Here is a 26,165-nt window from a genome sequence, read left to right as displayed (position 1 = left end):
CCTTTTTACGTTCTAGTGGATTTTGTTCAAGAATTATGCAAACAATGAAACAAAGCATCATAATCAAATAAGCAATCTGAAGACAAAAGCTCTCGACACTTCAAAATTTCTATATCCTTTATTTTGAAGCAACAGCCCAGCTTCGTCAAATCACAATGCACATTTAGAAGGATGAAATCTTAACCTCACGGTCAAGGACCTGCATGATCATGCATAGCACTGGAGTCATTTGGACTAGAATGTCCCTTGAGACTTTCCCACCCAATACTTGCTTTTATAGGATCCTTTTCCACCTTCTATTTAAAAAAAAAATGAAAGGGTCTGGGACTGGGGCAACAGAACAGCAGGCTCATATTTGGCACTGGCCCCATCAAGGCTGAATCAAGATTCCACTCATTGAAGGCAGCATGGTAGTTACTAGCACCATCTGTTTTGTAATGCACAGGAAACTCTTGCCACTTATTGAAAGGATACTGTGGATAACCAACCACTGTGTGGCTCAGATGGGTAGAGAAGAGACCACCACATCCGTACAACCCTGACTTTCAACCGTTCTAAGCCAACTAAAGGGTTTCTACAAGTTTCAAGACAAAAAATCCACCTACCACACACTCAGAACCAACCTGTCTAATTTATGATACACACTAATATCTCAGAAATCTTTCAGTCAGCCGTGGGCTGTATAGCAAATACCACTGTTCTAAGTCTACCACGGGGGGGGGGGGGATTACATATACCACTTCCAGTAGACCCAAGGGAGATGAAACCAGAGTTGGGGGGAAAAAACCTTCCTTTAAAAAAAATGAAGTACATAAAGTGCTTCTTTTAATGATAGTTTGAGAAGTACAGTCAGGCTTGAGTTGTGCAGTTCACAAGCATGGAAGGAAAAAGGGGAGAAAAAAAGATGACAGACATGAGTTCCAAGTAGTTAGGAGCAAAGAGGGTCAAGTTTAACCCAGGACTAGGCTGGACTTTCCACCAGGTGGATTCCTCCTCGATGGTGCAGGGGCTACTGGGCTAGGAACAGGTGCAGCCGGCAGGGGCTTTTCTTCACTCAGGCCGGAGGCAGTTTCTATTTCGGCTTCGATGTTTTCTAGGAAGGGAACAGCAAGTGAGAACTGAAATAATAATTCTTTTGTATGCTGTAGAGATACCTTTAAAAATGTTTTAATGTGATCCCTCCCACACCCAAAAAATTTGCTATAGTGTACTATACATTATTTCAGTGCTAGCTAGGTCACCTCTGGATCCAAATATCCTAATCCTGTATGGATTCTTATGAGACTATCTGTCCAAATAACCTTCCTTTTACTCCAAAATCATTTGCTATCCTCCATTTTTTTTTCAACTGTCCAATGACAAAAATGAGGATATGTATGCAAAGTTAAATAAGTTTGCATTTGATAAGCATTGCATATATTGCTTTCCCCATAAGAACAGGCTTCCCATAATCTTTGTCTCTGCTCAGCTGGCCCATGGGATATTTGCTACCAGTGCTAGATACTCCATTTTCCCACTCAGCCCTTGTCAGCTTGCTTTGCCTGGAAGCACTGGCTCTATGGTAACTCCTAATCAGCTGAGTAATGTAACAGCAGAAATGAGAAAACATTCTCAAGAGCTCCCTATTCTTATTTATTTACCATGGGATTTATATTCCACCCTGTCTTTGGAGATTCTGCAGAAACACAGACTCAATTTCCACAGACATCTTGTTTGAGGGCTTGATTGGTACAGAATAGGTCTTTGGGAAAGGTGGTGGGTTTGAACCAGCCAATTTAGCCAAGGGGAAAATATACTCCCATCCTTGGACACACTTTACTTGTAATGGAAATGCTAAGTATTTGTTGTAAAAGAGGTGGCATACACAAACCGCATAGCCATTTTGCTTGAGAAACAGCTACCTAAATTTCAATGATTGGAAGAAAGGGCATTTATTACAATCAAATCTAATATTTCAGTGCAACGTGAAACTACATGCTGGCTACTGTAAGTCTATTATTTTAGCCAGAAAACTGGGGTACCTTGCTGATTTGGACAGGCTACTTAAAAACTGCTTAGGATATATCTTTTCTGGAGGGGTTCCAGCTGACAGAACTGTGCAGGCAGCCCTGGTGAGGCCTGGTAGACAAAATAACCAGCATTCTAATTATGGGATGCTGGGGGTAGAACTTCTTACTATATATATAATCAAACTGCTCTTGTAATGGCCTTTGAGTATAACTTGAATATACAAGATTAATGCTTTACTCAGCAACCTGCATAGACATGTATGAATACTGCAGCTGTGCAGCTTTCCAAGCACAATTCAGTCCCATGAATCCCAGCACGATCATCTGGTAGGTACTCTGTTCAACAGGTGGCATTTCCAACATTATAAAGGGAATAGAACTTTTCACTGTAAAGTCCCAGTTGACTCATGGTGCCCCTATCCCGGACTTCCTTGGTGGTCTCCCATCCAAAGATTAACCAGGACTGGCCATCCCTGCTTAGCTTCAGAGAACTGACAAGATCAGGTGAGCCTGGGCGACCCATGTTGGGACTAGGACTATACCACAGCTGTATTAACTGTTAGCTGTAGCAATAGCCCTGCTCTCACTGTATTGTTTTCTCCTTATGCAATACCATGTTCTGTGTTGTTCAATATGTTTCCTGCTTTCTGGGTGGTTTCTCGCTTCTGTAATCCTAGTCCTGTTACATTGCTTATCTCACTGACTGCATTGACTTGCACTGCTTGGAGTCTCCCTGAGAAAGCCAGACTATGAAGTACACAAACAAGAATTAACCAACATCCTCTGAAATGACAGGATCACTTCATTTGATATTCTGCAGAAGCTTTAGGTAGAACGCCCATTAGTCCTGCCTGCCAACTGGGAAGATTGGAAGACTGTTGTAGCTGAAGTCAACTATTCATGCTGTTTGAATGCTTCATTGTCCATACTCAGAATGAACAGTCAATTTTGTGAAGTATGAATAGCTAGTTCCAGACTTGATCTTTTTGCCCAGTGGCAGAATATTCAGCCAAAGGGACAATGCTGGTTTCAGCCTTTTTCTTTAACTACAGGGAGTGAACCTACATAGCTCAACTTGGCTGTTTTTTTTTTTAAGCCAGCTGGCAAATGTTCACAGCTTTCATATGACAGAAGTTACACCAACAGCTCATGTAACAACTTTGTGGCAGCTATGATAGAGTTGTGCACCCGAATCATGAAACCACTCTTGATGTTCTGGGAGTGTACCAAATCACATCTCAAGACAGATCTTAAGAGTTTCAAGCATTATCAGATAATGGCCTTGCTGATCAGACCACTGATCCAAAATCCTGCTTCACAGACTGGCTAACCAGTTGCCACTGGAAGGCTTACAATACATCATGGAGGCCAAGGCCTGCTCCTGTTTCCTTCCCAGTAGAGTTTATTATCTCTGATTATTATGACCAAGCATGTTCCATCAGTCAATGCCAATTGCTATTGATGGACTTGTTCTCCACAAAGTTACCTAATCCATGTTTTAAAGGCAACTAAACTAGCAATCAATACTACACCCTTCAAGCAGTGAATTTCAGGAACCAAACCAGGCCTGGACTAAGTTTTACTTCCTTTGGTTTCCCCAGATAAACTTCACAACCTGAGTGAGTTTCCCAGACTGAGGAAATGATCCCTGCTTTCTGCTCAGGCTGAAGAATCACATAATCACGTCAAAGCTCTCATCTGGTACATCTGGGCTGAAATTCTTGTACAGGGCAGGCAGGCAGGCAGGCATGGGGTTTTTTGTTAGGCAAAATGTTTTAATATGCTTGAAAAAATTACAAGAGTGTGTATTTTGTTGCAGGTTAACTCCTATTGTGTAATTTTGCATTATTTAACGTGCTACACTGACACTTATGCTTTGCTGCAGTTCTTGTATTTTTAGAATTCTGGACAGATCCACAACCCAAATCCTATTTTATTGGTTACTTAATTCCCCATCCCGTTGATGGTATTGACTGACTCTATGTAATCCACTTTTGAGTGCCAGTGAGAAAGGCGGATTATAAATAATGCAAATAAAATAAAGCTGACAGAACCAGCTATATCTATGAGTAATGCAAAGTGGCTTTATGGACAGAGATCCTATTAAGCCACAGTTCAAGAAGGGCATTTAAATGACTTGGCCAGACTGTTGGCAGTTATGCTTAAAGGGAAAATTACCATTCCTGTGAGGTCTCAAAGCCTTCACCTATTCTAAGAATTGAAGAGAATGACGTTTGAATCCCACGATACCTTTAAAGCCCAACAAACTTCTGGATATAAGCTTTCCTGTACACGCACACTTCATCAGATACATGTAAAGCTTGAAGAAATCTGTTTCAATGTAAGTGGGGAGGCGAGTTAGTTGCCAGGAAGGGCTAGTCAAGATGCATATCTAGTTATTTATAGAAAATGTATGTTATTATATTTATATTATCTGCATGTGTATTTTAAACTCTATGAGCCACCTTGAGCCATAGGGAAAGGTGGCACATAAATATAAGTTACTGGGTAGTAAGTATAGCGGAGACTGCCTTGAAGTAGTTGATCAGATGTGTAAATGACACCTCCAAAACCAACAACTCAAACTTACTTGTTACAGCTGTTATCTTACTGACAGATCTCTCTCTGTGTTATTCCCATGTTAGCTGAATTTATGTATTGTTGACTCTAATTAGCCCTTCCAGGCAACTAATTCCCACCCCCAAATATGTCATACTTATTTGAGGAAATTTGTTTCAATGTTATCTGGAGAAGTGTGCATCTACACATACTACGTCTCTCAGTTCTCTTATATTGAACTTGGTTGGTCTTGGAGGAGCCACTGGACTCAAGACTTAGTTCTCCCATCTGGTTGTTAACTCTTGTATTTTGCATGCTGATTTGCTGCCATTCACAAGTTTTACCAGCTGTTCTAATCCAATTAAATCTATGCTATATTGGTAGCCCAGTTACTAATGTACCTTGGCTCTAACTAGCCCTTCTGAACGACTAGACCGCCCTGTATGTATGCTATGAGGAAATCTATTTCAATATATGAGAAGAGTACGTGCACACAAAAGGTTATATCCAGAATTAAACTTTGTTGGTCTTAAAACTGCCAATGGACAAACTTTGTTCTATTGCTTCAGAACAACACAGCTACCCACCTAAGTCCAGGAATTCAAGAGGTATGCCTCCAGGAAGTCTGAAGGCTTCTCTTAATCCTCCAAAAAACTACACTCTTTGCTAAGTGGGTTGGCTATTGTAAATTCCTTCTATCCATTCTGAATAGTGATTATTCAGAGTTCAGGCTCAGAAAGGATCAGAGAACATAGAAGCCAGAGGAAGAAACTGACTGAGGTTAAAGAGCAATTTGCTTTTTAGGAAGGAGGCTATTTGAAATGCAAATGAAGACACTCCCAGCCCCTTAGACCAGTGGTCCCCAACCTTTTTATCACCGGGGACTGGTCAATGCTTGACAATTTTACTGAGGCCCAGGGAGGGGTACTCTTTTGCCGAGGGACAGTCACCGCTGTCCGAGCCCCTGCTCCACTTGCTTTCCTGCTGGTGCCCCTGACTTCCCACCGCCCGCTGGGAGGCGCTGCCAGCAGCAGCTGTGCAGTGCCATATTGAGGGGGAGCCCCAGCCATGGCGGCCACCAGAGAGCACCAAAGGTGAGCCAGTGGCAGAGTGGCAGGGCTGCCTCCGAGGCAGCAGCTGGAGAGGAGGATAAGGAGGAGCCACAGCCCGGTACCGACTGATCTACGGACCGGCACCGGTCTCCAGACCAGGGGTTGGAGACCGCTGTCTTGTATCATTTTAGAGATAGCCAAGGGCTAAGCTACTTGAGATGGAATGATCCTCCTGTTTTTTGGGAGAGCTTCTGGTTGGAAATTGGTTCCCTCCTCGGACCGACTGGAGGACGGGTACATTGCAAGCCTTTCAGCCCGCATCAGGGATGGAAGTAAAGGGCTCATCCGCTCAAGCAATCCACCAACCCTTCTCTACAGCTTCTGGACTTTCATTATAGCACCTGGCTAACTTTTAGCATACAGAAACATTTCCTTAACACTCACCCTAATAAAAGAGTTATGTAAACAATCAAGACTGCAATCTGCTTTTGTATCATAAGTCTGATTTCCATGCCTCCCCGCCCCCTATCAGCCACACAAAAGTTAGCTAAAATTCAATAGAGGGAGAGAAAGAGAACCCAACACGCTCAAGTTATTCCGGTAAGTAAAAAGGTTATATTTATATAATAAAATCAGTTTCCAGTAGCACCTTTAAGACCAACAAAGATTTATTCAAGGCGTGAGCTTTCAAGTGCAAGCACTCTTCGTCAGACTAAGAACTCCCGATATGACAGTGGGGATATATAGCAAAAATTAATTCTGTTAAATAAGTGAACTATAGTTAACATTAATAGTTTTATAACATATTATTATTGTGTGTGTCATAATCTGATGGTAACTACCAACGTGGTTTTCCATGAACCTCAGAGGAAGAATGAGTAGTCAACCAAGTGTAGTGGCACAAATCTACCCTCCTTCCATAGCTTCTAGAGTGGGGCTAAGCGCACAAGTAGGCTTTACATGGGAATGCTAGGAACACTTCAGTGATCTCAGAAACTTTCCAAACCAGGCTGTCCTTCTGACCTTGGATTTCAAAATGTTGTGGTGGGCAAATTTCCAGGTGGGCAGCCACAAGTTGAAGGAAAGTCCTCTATCCAGTTTAATAAGGTGCTCATCTTGATTGAACACATGGAAAAAATTGAGATCAGCTTTGTTTGGTGTGCACTAGACAGAGGAACCAGTTAAGGCTATCTGCCAGAATTATTTTTTAAAAATCAGTCATCTCTGAAAGCTCCTAGGGGAAGGTTTCCTGCTGAACTCTTACAGATATGCTTGATGCTTAATGACTTGTGCACATGGGCAGCTTTATCAGCTGTGAAATAGCATACCTTTCTTTTGGCATGCAGTTGTCATTATTCACAATCACTTGGATCGGGCTGGTATTTATTTTTTAACTGGCATTTTTCGATTGGGGTCTGTTGGACCCCCAACATTTCAGTTCTCAATTTTAAAAAAATCCAGGATCTGAATACCATACTGGTATTTGGATCTGGTTTTCTTTGGGGGTGGGTATTCTGAAATGGGGGATAGGAGAAATAGACCTGAGCCAGAAAAAAAAAACTTGGTGAAAAAAATTGCACATTCCTAGTCTACGCATTTTAGGGGTTATTCCTTTTTCTACCCCAGAGCCTAAACAATGAAAGATCCATTTGCCTTGATATAGTAGCCAGAGGTCTGGAACTGTCCATTCAGAAGTGATAACTCTGGAAAGCTTAGTTTCTCGTCTCCCTTTCTCCTGCATAAAACCTCTTTTAAAAAGCCCTTAAAACCCCTACCCAACAGAAACAAATCAAATGAGTACCCCATATAATTATACATAGGCAATTATGTTGGTACTAGGGGCCAATCCCATTGCATTCAGGAATACAACAGGCACTAGGTTGGGGGGGTGGGGTGGAAGAACTCTGTGGACGGCCTCCCCCTCCCCCCATGTTTATGCAATCGGAGCTTCTACCCACATCCTGCTGTCAGATAACACTTGAGTCACCCCATCACACACACATGTGACCGAGAGAATGCCTTCAGTAGGGACAGTAAGACATGGGGAAAAATAATATACACATTCTGTTGAGTCCCTTTACGGGGAAAATAATTTCCTTTAGAGGTAAAAAGAACTACTCACCTGGAATCTCAACTTCTCCGCCCTAGAACAACAACAATAAAGTTATTTTCTTTTTTGTAACACCTACTGGAGACTATTGCTTCTGCAGCCACAGCCCACCCAACAGCAAATTTAAGCAAGAACAGCCTGTTGCAGAAGCCCTATGAACTGTAAGTGCAGAGGACCCTTGATGTAGTCTTGAGGCTTGTGATGACAGTATTAACACAAGCATTTCCCTGCCCCTTTACCAGATCAGTATTCCTAATCTTTCTACAAAGGCGTGCTCGCATGCCATAGAAGAACTGCTAACATGTAAGAAACACATTAAAAATTAAGATCCCCTATAAGTTTAAAATATTCCCAGAATATCTGGTGCCTCCACTATTCTACCTTGCTTTCTTCCATGCTTTCTCTGCTAAGACCTCATTCTGCAGCCCCTCTGCATGGGAAGAGACTGGATTATTCAATCACTTCCAATGCAGAGATTAATGATTCATGTAGAAACAGGGGGTGAGGATGAGAGGCCTTCAAGAACTGGAAGGATTTTTTCTCACAGCATTCAAAGTCAATTTTCAGGTACGAGAGTAAAGCATCCCATAGCCATATGTTGGACTGGCAGCTGGGAATGAGAAGGTAGCCTTCATGGGCTGGGATTTGTTCAAGGTTGTCAGTTGCCTATCACTATCTGGTAACACAAGTGATGGGCTACCTAACTTTAAAGTTTTAGTGTTAAGATGAGGAACTGAAGGAGAGACTTCAGGAAGTTAGCATCAGGAAGTTAGCATCATATGTATCAGAGGAAACTTACAGACCTGTCAGAACACTATCAGTCTATGACTAGTTGAGCCACATGAAAAACAAGCCACTAGGTATTAAACATTTTGAAGCACAAATCAGTCCTCTGATTAGAATTGACCATGGGAGATGGTATATAAATCAATTTTGGCAGAGTTATCTAAGCTGTTGCATGCAATTAAGTAGGCTCTGGGTCAGAGAACAGTGTGAATTCTTTAGAGTCACAATGAGTTTTGGGCAACAGATTGCTACATGCACCTGGATGACACTAATCCTGAGAAACTGAGGACCCTACTCACACCCCATCCTGGACATGAATGCAAGTGGTCAGCCCTATTAAAGTTGACTCTTCGTTAATAATCACTGGTACGTTCATTGTTGAGAGCCAAGTACTGAAAGTGCTATGTTACCACTGTTACAAGACTACAAGTCTTGTACGTTTTATTTGTGATCTTGAAAACTTTTGTATTTAAATATCTCTTTTTCTTATTCATCCAATATTTTAATTGTGTACTTAAACTCTGGTCTGAATGTCCGCAAATAAAATATGACTTTGTCTACAAGCCATTGCTTATGAAGGATCAGTCCTAATCCAGGGTTTAACTTCAAACCTCTGGCGTCTCAATAAGTAGTTCATCTGTCAATGGGTTCTTGTTAAGAGGAGCTAGGCCATGGCAATACAGTCAAGCCGAAACAATACACTTTGACCTAGTTTTTGGAAACAGACTCAAGTGACAAGTAAAAAGCAACCACTTCAGGGTTGCTAAGAACAGTTTACTCAAGATTTAGTCCTAAATCAAGAACTGAAAAAAATCTGAATACGGTAAAGGGAGTTCGAATACTGCGGTGTTTCTCTGCCACCATTTTACTATCGTAATTACAGAGAAGTTCTTACCTTAGGATCTATATAGTCTCCACAGTTTGCATCAGTAGACTTTCTTCTTTGGGACCCAGGTGCTTCAGAACTTTCACTGATGTCACTAGGCATGGCTGCTAGAAATAAATTATTTGTGATTTTAGTAAGTCATTCTAGTACTAGTATTTATTATTGTTATTAATTGAATTGAATTTATAGACTGCTCTCCTGAGTTTTGATGGCTCGGGGCAGTGAATACCATAATCAACCCTTACAATACAAAAATATATCAATGCAATTATTCTCATTAAAATATACAATTTACCTTATCTAAATAAAAGCATTTAAAACCACAGATAAGCAGTGGTCCAGCCAGATTAATTAGTTTATCCCAGGTGTTCTCCTTTGGGAATTTTTGATGGGGAGCTCTGATCAGGGCCCATTAGATGTTAACAATTCAGTAAAGGTATCCCCTGTGCAAGCACCGAGTCATGTCTGACCCTTGGGGTGACGCCCTCTAGCGTTTTCATGGCAGACTCAATACGGGGTGGTTTGCCAGTGCCTTCCCCAGTCATTACTATTCACTCCCCAGCAAGCTGGGTACTCATTTTACCGACCTCGGAAGGATGGAAGGCTGAGTCAACCTTGAGCCGGCTGCTGGGATTGAACTCCCAGCCTCATGGGCAGAGCTTTCAGACTGCATGTCTGCTGCATTACCACTCTGCCCCACAAGAGGCTCTTAACAATTCAGTAGCCCCAACCAAAAGCTTGGCTGAAGAGTTCATTCCACCATGTAGTAAAGTGATCCCTCAATTGCTATATGGAGTGGTTATATGGGGCTGGAAGAACTAGGGACTAGAGGGACCATTCAAAATTTCTTCCTCCAAAGATTTCTAGCTCTCCCTGAGGGTGAAATATTATGCATGTTGTTGTCAGATGTAGACCTTCATATTACCTACAAAGTAGCCTTATTTGCTTTAGCTTTCAGGGACAGATTTATGAAACAGTTTTATTTGACTTGTCCAGGTACAGTTATTCTGTATTAATTATTTCCATGCATATACTCTGTATAATTTTAAAGTTGCTTATTTTAAGAACTGCAACGGCCACTGGCTGTATGCAATAAACTGAATTCAAAACTCATTCCACCAGGTAGGAGCCAGAATAGACAACATCCTGGTCCTGGTTGAAGCCAGGAATACTTCCTCGAGGCCAGGGCTCACTAGCCGGTTGGAATTAAGCTGAACGTAGTGCTCTTTGGGGGCACTGCCAGGGAGGTACACCAGGCCCAGACCACAAACCCTCAGGTACACCAGGCCCAGACCACAAACAGCCTTAAAAGTGAGTACCAAACAAATATGATCCAGAATTCAACTGGGAGCCCATGCAGTTGCCAAAGCACAGGCAGTATATGGGCCCTTCCTTAGAGATGTTAACAATAAAAGCAACAAGTTTGATATATCCAAGCAACAATCGTTGACAGTGACCTTTAGCCTTCTCAAACATCCTTTGTGACTGCACTGGAAGCACCTACACCTTCAGAACAGTTCAACCACTTTCTGCAGCAGAGTTACTCAACATTATGAAAATATGTACTCTGATAACGTCTTTTAATACCAACTTTCAGAAGGGTGCCTTTGCATTCTTATTTTTAGCTCTAGTATGCTTTTGAGCTTTATGTTATAGCTTTCATTTACAGGAAAGATCACACAAATCAAACCATATAACTGACATAATAGCTGTGTAAACACCCACTCAGGGCCCCTCCCCTTCCCAAACCTCTAGGCCCATTATTGGCCATTCCCCAGGGCTTTCAGGAAACCCCAGGATCTCATTAAATTTGGGTTGACAAAGCCTGCTCTAACTCTTGCAGAACATGTGCAGCTGGTACTGTGACAGGCATCACGCCATCTTACTACCAAGGTGTCTGGTGGTGAAAACATGCACTGGGGTAAACCACTGTTGTAGGGATGATCTTAGAACTGTTGGCTTACACGTGGTTTTTTAATTTCTCTACTTTTGTTTTCAAGGTACTTAATTGCCAGTTTTATCTTTAGTGTGCAATTATAAACTGCTTGGTGCCTGCACCAGAAAGCAAAAGTAAGAATGCTCTAATGAATTAGAAATACTCCAAAGTATAGGACTGTGCCACCAGTAATTAACAAGCATTCAGACTAGAATTTGTTTCTGCAATGAGGAATGCAATGCAGCGATTCTACCATAGATAAATTGAGATTGACAGCTACTCAAAACCAAACTGTGGGAACTTGTACAGTACATATTTATATTATGACTTCCTTCCTGCATGGAATTCAAAGTTGCTTACTTAGTATTCCCAGGAGGTCTTCCCTCCAGGCACTGACCAAGCCAAAAGTAGCAAGATTGATAGATCAGGTGCCCTAGGAGTCTCTTGGAGTAATGCCTACAAGTTTCAGTGCTCCACCCAACAAAGGGAATAAGTTCATGCTTTTCACCTACTTGGTGCTGTTCTAGTACAGACATACCCTAAACTTCAAGTTACCTCTTCTCTAGTTACCCTTTAATTAGTTGACTAAGGTTACTTTACAGCATTAAAATCAGGTCAAAAGGCATATGTTCCTACAAGTCCTACCATCACTAAATCCAGGTATGTCTACTACTAAGTAGTAGTAATAGTAGAAGTAGAAGCAGAAGAAGGAGTAGTAGTAGAAGAAAAAGAGTTGGTTCTTATATGCCGCTTTTCTCTACCTGAAGGAGGCTCAAAGCAGCTTACATTCTCCTTCCCTTTCCTCTCCCCACAACAGACACCCTGTGGGGTAGGTGAGGCTGAGAGAGCCCTGATATCACTGCTTGGTCACAACAGTTTTATCAGTGCCATGGCAAGCCCAAGGTCTATAAGTCCAGCTGGCTGCATGTGGGGGAGTGCAGAATCGAACCTGGCATGCCAGATTAGAAGTCCGCAATCCTAACCACTACCCCAAACTGACATTTAAATTTGATAGGAAACTCCTGAAAAGAGGAAACTGTACCTGTTGACCTAGCCCAAGAAGGTGGATTTTCTTCTGGAGTCCCAAAGATGTTGGATGCCATCTTGTTCCTTCTCACTGGTTGTTCTTTTGGTTCATCAAATCCCAAGGAGAAATTGGAGCCACCACCTGGAGGGCGAAGAACCCTGGAAAAAGATAGCCAAGTTATATTCCAAACATTTTTCATTGTATTGAAGTTACAGTGCACACCAAATAGAGCTCTGCTCATTATAAGCGATGTATCACCTAAAATCAGATCTACCCATCCTTGAGGATGGTATACATTTAGCTAACTTCAAATTAATCCAATAGAGTTTCGTGGTCAATGTGTCAGAATAGTACCTGGGAAACCTAGGTTCAGATCCCTTCTCTGCCTGGAATATCTTTCTGGGTGTCCATGGGACCAGTCACACTCTCTTGGCCTAACTACCACAGAGTTGTTGCAAGGAGAGAGAAATGGACTACCCTCCAAGATGGCAGTCTTTCCCTCAAGAAGAACCTGTCGGAATACTTTATCCAAAGCAGGATATTATCTATGAAAAGGCAAAACAGAGGAAGCATATAAGAGACAGGGTTGTGAGTATCCTGCATAGTGCAGCGGGTTGGACTAGATGACCCATGATGTCCCTTTCCAACTCCATGATTCCATGTATGAATTGAAGAACAGCAATGCTTTTAACATCCCTAGCTAAATATTAGCTGCCTTCAACAGATTCTCAGCATGTATAATTTCCTAATAATAATAACTAAAGAATAAATTATGTATCCATCAGGTAGCTGTAACAAGAGATCAGACTTGAAGAGACCCTGACTATGGTGACAAACTTTGCCAGGTAATACGATAGACCTACTGTACCCAGGTAGCAATTGAACTTGTCACTGGCAAACTATTTCTGTTCTGCAGGTTAACACACGGGCACAACTAGACCGTAATGCATCTAACACATCTCATACACACTACAGCACAAACAAGACCCCTTTTAACATCAAAAATGTTATGGACCAACCACACTATTAGTACATGGCCATAGTATATGATCAAGAAATGCATAACGATGAAAACCTACTCCAAATTTTGTAACACTTAAATGGATTTGTATTTAAAAAGCAACAGTATCTATTTGAACAAATGGTAATACATATATTTGCGAAACATTATGTATTCAGTCTACAGAAAGTATGCTTATTTATTGATTATATGTAACTCATTTAATTAAATGGCTGAGGCTGTTTTGCAGCTTTCAGAGACTTGAGGGGTTGAAGGGTAGACAGTACAGACACATGACTTCATCACTGAGTATAAGAAAGCTTCATATGTTTGTGCATTTTGGAATTACTGGTGTCGTGACCTCAAGTGATCCCTTAATAGCAAAGTTAGCAAGCTGGGCAGTATTTACAGGAATATGCTTGGATGCACAATGAGTTTTCAGATTGATGGAACGCTGATAGATGCATATTTATTTTGAATTTAAACTTCCTTTTCAGTGGTAAGCTGGCTCCCAAGGGAGTCTAAATACACAATAAATTATTAAAGTGCAATATAAATTGCCTGGCTGCTCCCCCTTGCAGCATGTCACCTGGGTTTACTCATAGGATTTATACTCCACTTTTCTTGCCCTTGTCACAGTGCCATCCTGGCAGTTAACAAGTTAAGAACAGTCTAAAAACCACCATTAAAATAAAGTAAAACAGAGAAACAACTGGAACCAAAGCTACAATACACACAAAAACATAAGGTCACAAAGGAGGAATCACTGAGGTAGAGCCAGATAAAGGAAAGTTCTTCAAAAATTGGAGGAAAGAAGACCTTGTATACTGTCAGGTTTCTTGGCATAACTGTTGAGTTGCAGGTCAGTGATGCATTAACAAGTAACAGAATTCATTCCATCATAAACTTTGTTGAGTTGGAGCTCATGTCAGATGCATAGACTATGTGGGGGCAACCACTCCTCCCCCACATTTACAGGCTGTCTGGGATGGTCGAGAGGGAGACATCACACCCCTGGCCCTGACAACTCTCTAATGCAGCTCTGGGCCTTCTGGAGCTACCAGAGATGTAGGAAGGAAGAGCCAGAGAAGCCAACTGATGGGTCTTCAAAGAAGCCACTGTCTGAATAGTGATTCTTCGAAGTACAGGCATTCCCAACTGTTGCAAGAGATGGGATGGCCACTGTGAGCCAAGTGTTCTCCTTGTGAGTAGACAAACAGTCCCCACTGAACTGGTGTACACTGAACTGGTGTACACTTGGCTGGCCAGATGCCATTTGCCTGGATAGGGCCCCCAGGGAAAGTAGATCCCAGTCGAAGATGCTGTGGCAAATCAGTTGGTGAATGAAGTTCAGCTGGTCTGACACACTGGGGCACGGCTGCCATAAAGGCAATCCTCAGGAAGGTGAAAATCTGGACCCCTTACAATAACTCTGTGGCCCTCATGGGTCCCCAGCCCACAGGTAAAGAACCACTTCTTTAAAGCATGAACATAAAATCAAAAAGGTTTAAACTACAGCACAAAGGTATTCACGTTCTTCTGCATTGTGAAATACTACCAGACCTTGACGGAAGTCATGACAAACGTAAATACAGTACAATGAGCTGCTTGATAGAGTATAACCATGGCATTTTTCAGGACAGCATGAAGATGAAGTCATTAATATTTCTAGAATACTGATTAGGACATTTTGTGGAATCACAGCCAGTTTCCCATACATCCCAAAGTGTTGTGGATCCTAAATATTTCATGAACATTAATAAGGAACAACCACCAAGACACACAGCTGGAATCCAATTTTTGAGTATTCGGAGAGCACTCAATATAAGGAATAGATTCCTAAAAGTTCATGACTAGTGAAGCACTGTATGTGTAGGAATTCTAATATCCACCTTTTCCCTACACTATGCATGTAATCTTTGTAGACCTATAATTATTGTAAATTCCTGAAAGATCATGCCCACGTAGGAACATTTCATAACTGAAGAGATCTAAAAAGATAATCAGTGCCTACACAATGAAAACTATCAAAACAAAACCACTGCACAAAACCTTTGCTGAGAAGTTTACTAAATTTCAGTTTGGCCTGCAGATTTATTTTTAAGACACTGATAAAGACACACATGCCTATGTTATTTGAGGCCAGGGCATGCTTTCCAATGGAGCAGTATGTGCAGAATGAACACCAGAAAAACTTCCATACTGTTGCCTGGTAACTATCATAAGTCATCACAGGAGTCCACACAAGTGGGTATTCATAAGACTGTGTCAACTTTAAAAGTAACAGTTCTGTGCCACTAGCAAGGCTGGCAAGGCCTTCCCACGTCAAACAGAGTCTTAAAAGTCAAGGTCTTCCAGAAGTTTGATTTGCAAAAGGATGCAATTTGGGAAGCAGAATCAACAGAATTTAGATATGCCTGTATATTTTTGAAAATAATTTGCCTTTTACCAAATTGCAATCCTTTCAACTAATATGCTTCTTTTGTCATTTGAAAGAAAGGGTTTTTCTTGATACATGTGCCCCAAGTCGAAGTTCACTAGCTTGTCTTTTGTGGCCATGTCTATGAATAACTTCAGGTTGTTCTACAGGTGGAGGACATTCCAAATGCCAGGGAACCCAAAAGATGCTCATCCACAGGTGAGGTTACTGAGATACCAGTGTCAAGACCCTGTATTATAAAACCTTGCTGTGATATCATTTTAGATCAAGAACTCCTTGATTTTTTAAAACACTCCCATGATATTTGCCACCTTTCTACAGACCTGTGCAAGGCTTTTAAGTTCACACTCACCAGAACACCCACAGTACTCAACAATTCATCTCCATTCCGATTTCTCTTTAGTCAAAGACAAGGCATTCCTTCAACAGTTCCAGAAAGTCCATCAAGTCCCCCCTGCCCCATGGCTCCCGTAGAAACAGCAAAACAACCAATAAAACAGTGCAGGTTTCTGAAAAGTACAAAAGATGCTGAAAGTGACAGCAATACAGCCAAGGCAGTGTCTCGGGTTTAAACTTGGGGTTCCTAAAGTGGGTGGTATTCCACCCCTGGGGGCAGTGGAAGGATTCAAAGGGGCAGTGAAGTGTTTGGGGGCAGTAGAGGGGCGGTGAGGAATTTTGGGACTACATCAACATTTTCCTAGTGAGACATTCCAACATGGCTTGCTATTGCCTCCTGTTGAGTGGTCTCCCATCCTAGTACAGACCAAGGCTAACCCTGCTCAACTTCCTGAAGAAAACAAGTTTCAAAAGGTGGGCTCATATTCCTGCTGAGCTCCTTCTCCTCCTCGGACTCTCCCCTTCTCAGGCTCCAGCCCAGATCTTCAGGATTTTTTTTACCTAGGATTAGCAACCCTTCCCCCCAAAAAAGTCTCCATCTTTGGGAGGCAGGAAAAGCCTTCTCCTGCCTGCTCCTTGCCAAGGGATTTTCCATTGCTTGCATGCCCCCCCCAATCTATCTCCCCAATGAAGAACCAAAGCGGCTTTTACAAAGATATTTTTTTTCCAGACTAAAATATGGCAGCTGCACAACCACCAAAAAGAAGTGCAGGCAATAATTGTGTTTTGAATTGTTAACAGACCTATGTGTTTGTATGGGGAGGGGTACTAGGGATGTGGTCTGTGATCCAAGGGGGTGGCAGCCTGAAAGTTTGGGAACCACAGGTGTACTCCATTTAAAGCTGCAAGACACAATAAGCTTAACACACCTCCAAGTCCCAGAGAGACCAAAAGTCCCCTTTTAAGTCGCACTGACAGCCGAAGCTGGAACAAGATGGGGAAGGGGCAGCCGATTAGGAGCCGCCAGGGAAGTTGCTGACCTAGTTGCAACCCCCTAAGCCACGGCTTAACAGGTGAGACGCCTACAGATGGTAGACAATAGAAGCGCGCTCAGGCCCCACCCAGCGCGAGGAAGCACTGCCAGGAACGACAGCGTCTCCCGGCTAAGGCTTGGGCGAGCGAGACCCCGCCGGCCCCGAAAGCGAGCCAGGAGGCCAGGCGCGGCCGATCGGGGCGGAGGAGACACCGCCTCCTTTGTTGGCGGCCAAGGCTGTGCCGAAGGCAGCCCGGGCTTCCAGCTCGCCCCCGCCTCCCCGGCAGCTGCTTCTCCGGGGAAGGGGCGGACTCGGGACTGCCGGAGGCGCCGCCACGCCGGCCGCGCCCAGGCCCCGCGCATCCCTCGGGGAAGGCAGGCAGGCAGGCAGGCAGGCAGGCCACGCCGCCGCCAGAAGGCTCGCCCGCCCCCAGCCCCCAGCCCCTGCACAGCGGGAACCTCTCCGCCCCCCTCCCCTCCCGGAGCTCCTGGCAGGCCCCGGCGGCAGGGTGTGGCCATCCCCGCGGGCCGGGGGGGGGGAGGAGAAGACGCGTGCCCCGCGGGCGGAAGCGGAGAGCCCGGGCCCCGGGAGCCCTGTCCGGCGCCGCTCCCCCGAGGCATGGGTGGGGACGCCGCGGCCAAAGCCCCAGGAGGCAACAGGCCGCCGCCGCCACTCCCTCGTGCCGCCCTTCTCTCCCCCGGGCACGGCCAGGGGCCCCGGCGACCCACAACCGCCCGAGGAGGAGGACGAGGAGGGCTGTCGGGCCCCACGCCTCCCCGCACACAGACGCGCTCCCCGGATTCCCAGTGGCCGGCCTCCGCAGAGCCCGAGGGCCACCCCCACGCCCAACGCCGGCGAGGCCTCGGGGCGAGAGGCGCGTTTCCTCCGGCAAGTCCCGACCCAAGTCCCGCCATAGCGGGCCGGCGCTGAATCCACCGAGGAGTCGCAGCCGGCATCGCGGGCGACCCGAGGGGCGGCACACACATGCGAGCAGGAGGAAGCGGGGACTGCCGCATCCTGAGCCGCCGCTTCTTCTTTCCCGGTTAAAGTCTCAATGGAGACCCGGCGGGCACCCTCTGCGCGCACACAGACGCACGACCCAAACACGTGTCCCTCTCCCTCCCTCTCCCACACACACCTGGAGCTGCTTCGGCCATTGGGGTCCATCCCTTTGAAAGTGGTCGTGGTGGTCATGGTGGAGGAAAAGCAGGACGGGAAAAGCGCCCGAGAAAGAGGCTACCGGGAGATGATATTCCCGCACCTCCCCTCCCTGCGACTGCAAGGGACAACTGCAGTAGCCGCCCGCCTCCGGCATCTCCTTTTATAGTGAGCGCTCTTTGAGTCATCTCATTGGACGGTTCAAACCTCCTCCTTCCTGCTCATTTAGTCAGCCTCGTGCCACTCCAAGGATTGGCCCGCCTCCAAACTCCGGAGTCAACCGTACTCCCCTTTGCTTTAATAAGACTGGCCGACAGCTACTTTTACTTCGCGATTATTGGTTGATCCTGGATTCTCATCCCCCTTTGTTCATAATTTAGCAGTGCGGCTGCCACTCAGATGAGGACGCTTCGGATTGGCTGAACGACACATGAGGCAATAACAGGTCCTCCAGCCTTTCTTTATGAAACAGCAATGTGGAGATTAAGGAGGATCCTGTCAGAGAGAGTCGCACGGGGGCGGTGCGTAAATGTTGAGCGGTTTTCGGTTTCTTTTGGAAAGCTAACAGAAGTATAGACTTTCACGCAGTACTTAGAAAACTGTGCGACGGGGAAGATTCTACTACACTGTTTTAAAACTCACTATGTCACAGAACACCTGTAATATACCCCTGGTAGCACTACAATTCAGGATCAGAATCTTGTTGTATTGCGGCACATTAAAACTCCATGAACACCGCGGCTGGGGGGCGGGGAATCAATATACGACGATGCAGCACAGTAGTATCAAGTGGGAATAACGATGATGCTTTGTATATCTGTGCCAACCACAAAGTCCACATCATGGAAACAGAACTCGAGGAGCTATCGCCTTACCGAGTCATGAAGTAAAGGCCATGAGCAAATGCACATTGCTGCAGACTTTGTTCAACGTAATTGTTAAAAATGTTTGTTCAGGTATGCACATTATGAGGCAAGGAAACAACATGGTCTTGGTGCTCTGAGGTCCCATCATTCTTTGATCTACAAAAGCGTTTAATACAAAGGGGAAAAATTGTGCGTTTCTGGTATATGTATAACCTGATCTCAATATACTCCTATATGGATTATTACCATTTACCCCCCAGCAAGCTGGGTACTCATTTTACCGACCTCGGAAGGATGGAAGACTGAGTCAACCTTGAGCCAGCTGCTGGGATTGAACTCCCAGCCTCATGGGCAGACAGCTTCAGACCACTAGGAAGCCCACAACCAGTAAGATTGCAACAGCGTCCTCCTACCTGTGCTCCCCAGCAATTTATTTAAAGAGGCATGCTACCTTTGGTACTGGAGGGAGTAGATATCAATCATGATAGCCTTCCATTAGACTTCCATTAATTTGTCTACTCTCCTTTTAAAGCATTCCAGGTTAGTGGCCATGCCCACATCCAATGGCAGAGTTACACAAGATATTCTCCAACCTTTCAGCTTCAGTGGATTACCCCAGATTCTAGTATTACGGCAGAGTGAAAATCTTCCCTGTCTCTTCTGTCCATCAGCTGGCCTGATCCTCATCCAAATCCCATGAAGTCAATGCTATAGGAGTTTATACTTCCTTCTCCTCTCTCACAAGACAGGAGTCAGAATTGGGCAAGTTGTAATATAGCTATACGTTAACTATGGACTTTGTTGTATTATCTTAGAAGAAATTTAATGTTGAGATTTTAAATGTTATTTCAACCTTTTGTAACCTGAGCCCGCAGGGAACAGCAGGCTAGAAGTCTGAAAATAAAGAAACATGCATTATATCCCCCCTGTTTTTCTAGGCCAAATAGGCCTTAGTATTTAATCTTCACAGGGCAGCTGCTCTAGCCCCCTGATCATTTTGTTTGCACTCTTCTGCATCCTTTTCAAGCTCTACCATTTTTCAGGTGCAGTGACCAGAACTGAACTCAAGTGTGGTCTCACCATAGAGTTTCTATGAAGGCAGTATGACAATAGCAATTTTTTTCTCTATTCTGATTCTAATTTTGGCCAACATGGAATTTGCCTTGTTCACTGCAGTTGCACAATAGTTTGACATTTCCATTGAACTAGTTCCACCCCCCAGAAGCAGCTTCGTATAGTGGTTAGGAGTGCCTGGCGAGCCAGGTTCGATTTTGCACTCCCCCCACATGCAGCCAGCTGGATGACCTTGGGCTCTCCACAGCACTGATAGAACTGTTCTGACCGAGCGGTAATATCAGGGCTTTCTTAGCCTCACCCTACCTCACAGGGGATCTGTTGTGGGGAGAGGAAAAAGAAGGTGATTGTAAACTGCTTTGAGATTCCTTCTTGGTAGAGAAAAGCGGCATATAAGAACCACTTCTTCTTTCTCGGTCTACTATCAATCACAATCCCATCAGTGTATATATGCAAGTGAGATAATTTGTCACAAGAACAAGTGCTTGCCTTATGTCTTCTGCAATAAAGACAGAATGGACTGTCAAGGGTTAATGCAGTCTGTGAACCTTTGAGTGACAGGCTATTCAAACAGGTTTCTGTGGAAAGGGTCAGTTTAGAAGTGGCAGTTGGGAACTGACAGTGGAAGATCAGTTTAGCACTAACAGAGGACTGTGAGGGAGGCAAAAAAGTAGAGTGGGAGCATCATGACACATCCCCATTTAAGCCAAAAAAGGGACAGAGCTTCTATAGTCTAGAGATGTAATCCTTGCCCAGTAAAAAGAGAGGTAGCTCTTAAGGGAGGAATGATCCCTTGGTCTGTGTATAGAGAATTATTTGGAAAACTTGGTTTTATGTACCAGCCTTCTAAAGAGTAAATGAATCATCCTTAACTCTAGTTAATTTATTAACATTGAAAAGTACCCATCCCAATCCAGATTGCTGAGGAGTCCTACTGATCATATCCCTTCATTGCGTGAACTGATCATTTATTTCTATTGTCTTCCTATTTTTAGCCAATTTCTAATTAATAACTCCAAAAATTGCTTAGTATTTGATAAAGGTCTTTACCAAAAGCCTTTTGGAAATATAAAGAACATTTACCAGCTTATTCCAGTCCATATGTTTATAACACTTCTAAATAACTTTACAAGTTTAGTGACTCAGAACTAATGTTCGCAGAAGCCATTTTAGATTTTATTCAGCAGGGCTTAAAGGTAAAGGTAAAGGTATCCCCTGTGCAAGCACCGAGTCATGTCTGACCCTTGGGGTGACGCCCTCTAGCATTTTCATGGCAGACTCAATACGGGGTGGTTTGCCAGTGCCTTCCCCAGTCATGACCATTTACCCCCCAGCAAGCTGGGTACTCATTTTACCGACCTCGGAAGGATGGAAGTCTGAGTCAACCTTGAGCCGGCTGCTGGGATTGAACTCCCAGCCTTATGGGCAAAGCTTTCAGATGGCTGCCTTACCACTCTGCGCCACAAGAGGCTCTTACTCAGCAGGGCTTAGCCTATGTTTAATAATGCTTATCTTTAATAATGCTTTCTACTCTCTAGTACAGAAGCTGATCTGATCATAAAGACATGTTGCATACCTTAGAACTCCAGGATGAATACCATCTGGTCCTAGTGATTTGTTAGGTTGCAATTTGTAAGTTCTTGAACTTCCTCCCTTGTCATTGCTATTTACCTAAACTCTGTTTCCTCCCTTTCTGAGGCTGGCTTATACAGAAATAGACAAATGATCCATCAAGGCCAACACTGCCCTCTCAGATGGGTTGCTGCTCTCCAGGGTCTTGGATTGAAGTGTTTTGCATCACCTACTACGTGTTCCATTTAACTGAAGATGGATGTCAAGCAGCTTCTTTACCACTCAGCCACAACCCCTCTTGAAAACATTAATTCAAGAACAGGTACTTGCCTTATACCTTCAGCAGTAAAGACAGAATACATGTAATTTCTCAGTAATCAACTTATTCTCCTTTGGGACTCATTTAATTCCATTGTCATCCAATGGCCCAACTGCGTCCCCAGCATTTCCAGCTCCTGGTATATTTAAAGAATTCTTTATTGTTGGTATTTATGGTTTTATTGACACATTCATCAAAATCCAGTTTTGCATCTTCAGTTGTCTGCTTGCATTTCCTTTATGCAAGTTTGTGTTGGTGTTTGTCTCATTTGAGTAAGCCTTCCAGTTACTGAAGGAAACCTTTTTAACTTATCCTTGCTAGCCATAGACTATGTGCTCTCTTTTCCTGATCTATGGTATACATTTAAGTACTGAGATTCTCAATAACCTCTAAGCCTTAGATTTGATCACCTTGGGATTGCTCCTTTCAACTTCTTGTTTTAGAGAAGTTTCCTCTTTTGAAGTAAAATATAACTCTGCTGAAAATTCCCTGGCATTTTCTCCACATACATGTAAATTAGATTCCATGCCATTATGATCATGGTTTCTAGTCGGTCCAACCACATCCAAATCTCGCACTAGATCCTGGCTAGCATCATTGAGGATCAAGTCCAGAGATGCTTCTCCTCTGGTCGGTTCCATGCATAGTCTTTTAGGAATCTAGAAATTTTAGTTCTTGATGTAACTGGAATACCAGTCATTTATCTAGTCAATATGAAGGTAAGTATGTTGCCTATTATTATAATTCCCTCTCTTTGGATTCCTCCTAGATTTCGTTTTCCATTTCAAGATCATCCTGAGCATTTTGGTCAGGGGGCCAACAGCACAACCCCAGTACTAATTTACTTTTGGGACCTGGTATTGTCACCCACAGCAATTCTGTGGAGAAATTGCCATTTTAAGGTTTCTAGTTGCTCCTTGGTATAAATATCAAAAGCTCCTCTAGTATGCCCTTGCCTGTCATTCTTGTAATTCATATCCTGGGATGACTGTATCCTTCTGGTCTTCCACCAGGTTTCTTCTATGCTCACCATATCTATGTTTTTCCTTAAAACCAAGCACTAATTCCCTCATCTTGAGTCACAGACACCTGACATTTGAATACAAATAGTTCCAACGCTACCATTCTCTTTAGGCATATCTGGTACATGCCTTTTCTACTCTGACCCCTTATTCTCTTTTCTCTTCTGCTCTATCCCCACTTGTGCACATGGAAGCATTTCCCCCTTCATCTCATTGCATCAAATGTACCCAGAACTGGATGCTTCTTAGATCCTGTTGGTTTTCCCATCGGAAGAATCATCCAATACATTTATAGCTGCTGCTACAGACCTACAATCAACACAAAGAAAACCTTTATTTGCACACTTAATGAGAAGCACAGTCCTTAAGTCACGGCCGTGTCCCACTAATTACGATATAAGATCTGAAATATATTTTCAGTACTTTGAACTTGCATCCTCTACAATCCTTGGAAGCATATTGTTTTATGTGCACTGAATTAATTACGTTTCTATCATCCTTTACTAGTCATGGGATTAGCTTGCAGCCTCATACTTTCAGGATGAGACGAAAACAGCAATACATACAATCCACTGAATGCCCTGTGCTTCCATGACATCTTATTGTTTACGCAGCAGTATAATTCTGCCAACATTCACAACATACAGTCCACAAAGTAGGCTGCTACCATCATAAATCCATTTCTGATGCTTTCCTTCTACTGCTGACCAATACAAGTGTCTCTTCTGGAATTTTGTATCAGGAACGATTTTGTATATTTGCATGCACCATGCTAGTTAAATCCAGATGAGAAACAAGAACTCAAATCAGGCAGCCCTCGACCGGACACTCTAGGATACTCACTTCCCATTAAACAGAACCACCTTAAAAAGAAATCAGAGTCTGAACAAAATAGAGGCTAAACATTTACTTTACAATCACATGCTCTATGACCAAGGTAGAAGTCAAAACTACATATTCATTGTAGTCACCGACAGTAGGACAGAGTGTGAACCCACATTTAAATGCATATGTCCCACTGAAATGGCTTTGTGACTGCACATAGTTCACTTTTATGTTTCTTCCTTTAAAAATCCATATTCAGTACTAGCATATTCAGAGCAGGAACCTGCCACAGTCCCTGCTATAAGATCCAGCATGTCTGCTTGTTTTAACTATTTGAGATTCAACCCTGTAGCTGCTTGAATAAAACTTTGTCACTGAACTAAAACTTTGATACTTTTAAATTCAGACTTGCTCTAGGCTTTTAATGACCTCTGGTCACTTCCAGCATTAAGATGGAACCTTCATCTTCACATTTTGCCCACATTATATTATACTGTGACTTTTATAAGGTTGCCAGAAGCCATTTAATCTTGCCCTTGCTATCTAGGTTCCCTGGCCTTACAGATGATCATCTAATTAACCTTGCTTGAAGATAAAGATAATTCTGTTTCTTGCATGGTGGTGAAGTTTTGCTACACTGCCAGCAGAGTGTGGAAATCTTTGGTTACTATTGATGCTGAGCGTCCTGTCAAAATTCTGTATTAATGTTTTGTGCCTTTGTTTACTCCCTGATGTCTAGTGCCCTGTTAAAACGCTGTAACAATGTATGCGGTCTGTAGATACTTTGATACTGGTCAATGACCATAATAAATAATCAATCAATCATCTTCACATATTAGGGAAACAGCAGGTGTCTTAATGATTACACTAATCAGAATTCCTATAGAATGGCAATGTAAATCTTGGGATCCAAACATTATGTACTATTTACTAATTATATACTAATTATTTACTAATGTAACAGAATTAACTTTTGCTTATATATTCCTACTGTTATGGTGGTCAGTTCTTAGTCTGATGAAGAGTGCTTGCACTCGAAAGCTCACGCCTTGAATAAATCTAGGTGCTACTGGACTCTGATTTTATTATGGATTTCCGTACAGCAATAGTTAACCCTCCCTTTCGTTCTCTCCCCCCTGCCTTCCCTTCTCACTTACCTCAGGCAGCTCAGCAGTATGGATTGGGTTTTTAGCAGCATACTCAGCAGCATCTGCCTGCAGAAAAAGCAGATCCTGATGCTCAGCAAGCAACACAGAACTTATGGGCTTCCAGGAAATCTGTTCTGTGCCATGATGTGATACTGGACTGGTTGGGTTTTACATCAGCTGCCATGGCTTAACATTTGCATGAAGCACCAAGGGCACTATATGAACTTACTTGCAACACTGCAACAGATGTCCATGACAAAACAATGAGGTAGTGGATGTCTGCCTCAATATTAATGGAAGATGAGCATGGAAAAGAAAGCAACACATTTCAGAACTTTACACTAGTGGGACTCACCAATACAGTTATGATTGAAACAGTGAAAATCCCACAATGCTATAATCAGGAACTGAAAAGTGATTTTTGTACTATCCCACACTTTGTCACAGAATGGGGATGCAGACAATTTATATTGTTATAATTTATTAATGCAAGTTTTAAATAATACGCAAGTTGCTTAGGAATGATCAAACAAGTTTGGCTTACAATTTTTCCTAGGTCAAACCTCCCTATCTTCTTTTCCAGAGCTACACTGAAAAGTATAGGTACAAACCACTTATTTATTAAGTACTTAAGAGAAGCCATGTTGGATCAGGCTAAGGGCCCATTTAGTTCAACATTGTGTGTCACACAGTGGCCAAAGCCTAGGTGCCATCAGGAGGTCCAGTGGAGCCAGAACTCCATAAGCCCTCCCACTTTTGCCCCTCCCTAAGCACCAAGAATACAGAGCATCACTGACTCCAACATAGTATTAAGGTATTCAAGCAGCAGTCTCTACTGTAGATTTTACATATTAATTTGTTTATGCCATTTAGGTATTCAAAAATAGTTGTCTATGTTCATTTAGGAATTCATATAATCTACCTTATTCTCAAATATTTGCAAAAACAAACAGAACATTTCAATCTGGCCAGTTTCATTAAAAACCTTGCTGTTTCTTGTAAATGT

At 43.2% G+C, this 26,165-nt stretch overlaps 1 protein-coding gene and 1 long non-coding RNA gene across 4 annotated transcripts; one reads left to right on the top strand and one right to left on the bottom strand.

The window, feature by feature from the left end:
* Nucleotides 1-103: 103 nt before the first annotated feature.
* On the bottom strand, nucleotides 104-18,597 carry JPT1 (Jupiter microtubule associated homolog 1). The gene is given in 6 exon segments (XM_077327860.1): nucleotides 104-1,093; nucleotides 7,743-7,764; nucleotides 9,412-9,506; nucleotides 12,381-12,523; nucleotides 18,314-18,409; nucleotides 18,411-18,597. Coding segments are annotated over 6 exon segments (579 nt in total). The 5' UTR covers nucleotides 18,491-18,597; the 3' UTR covers nucleotides 104-950.
* LOC143832842 (uncharacterized) lies at nucleotides 18,491-25,678 on the top strand. Of its 3 annotated transcripts, none has more exons than XR_013229424.1 (3): nucleotides 18,491-18,854; nucleotides 21,986-22,167; nucleotides 25,174-25,678. It is a non-coding gene; the product is annotated as an uncharacterized LOC143832842 (long non-coding RNA). The 3 variants fall into 3 exon arrangements; XR_013229423.1 differs by lacking the exon at nucleotides 18,491-18,854 and adding an exon at nucleotides 20,552-21,040; XR_013229422.1 differs by lacking the exon at nucleotides 18,491-18,854 and adding an exon at nucleotides 20,552-21,040 and having other exon boundaries at nucleotides 21,972-22,167.
* Nucleotides 25,679-26,165: the final 487 nt, after the last annotated feature.

Source organism: Paroedura picta, chromosome 3 (genome assembly GCF_049243985.1).
Source record: "Paroedura picta isolate Pp20150507F chromosome 3, Ppicta_v3.0, whole genome shotgun sequence".
Taxonomy (NCBI): Eukaryota; Metazoa; Chordata; class Lepidosauria; order Squamata; family Gekkonidae; genus Paroedura; species Paroedura picta.
Note: the sequence above shows the minus strand (reverse complement) of the source record. Positions and strands in the feature narration are given on the sequence as shown.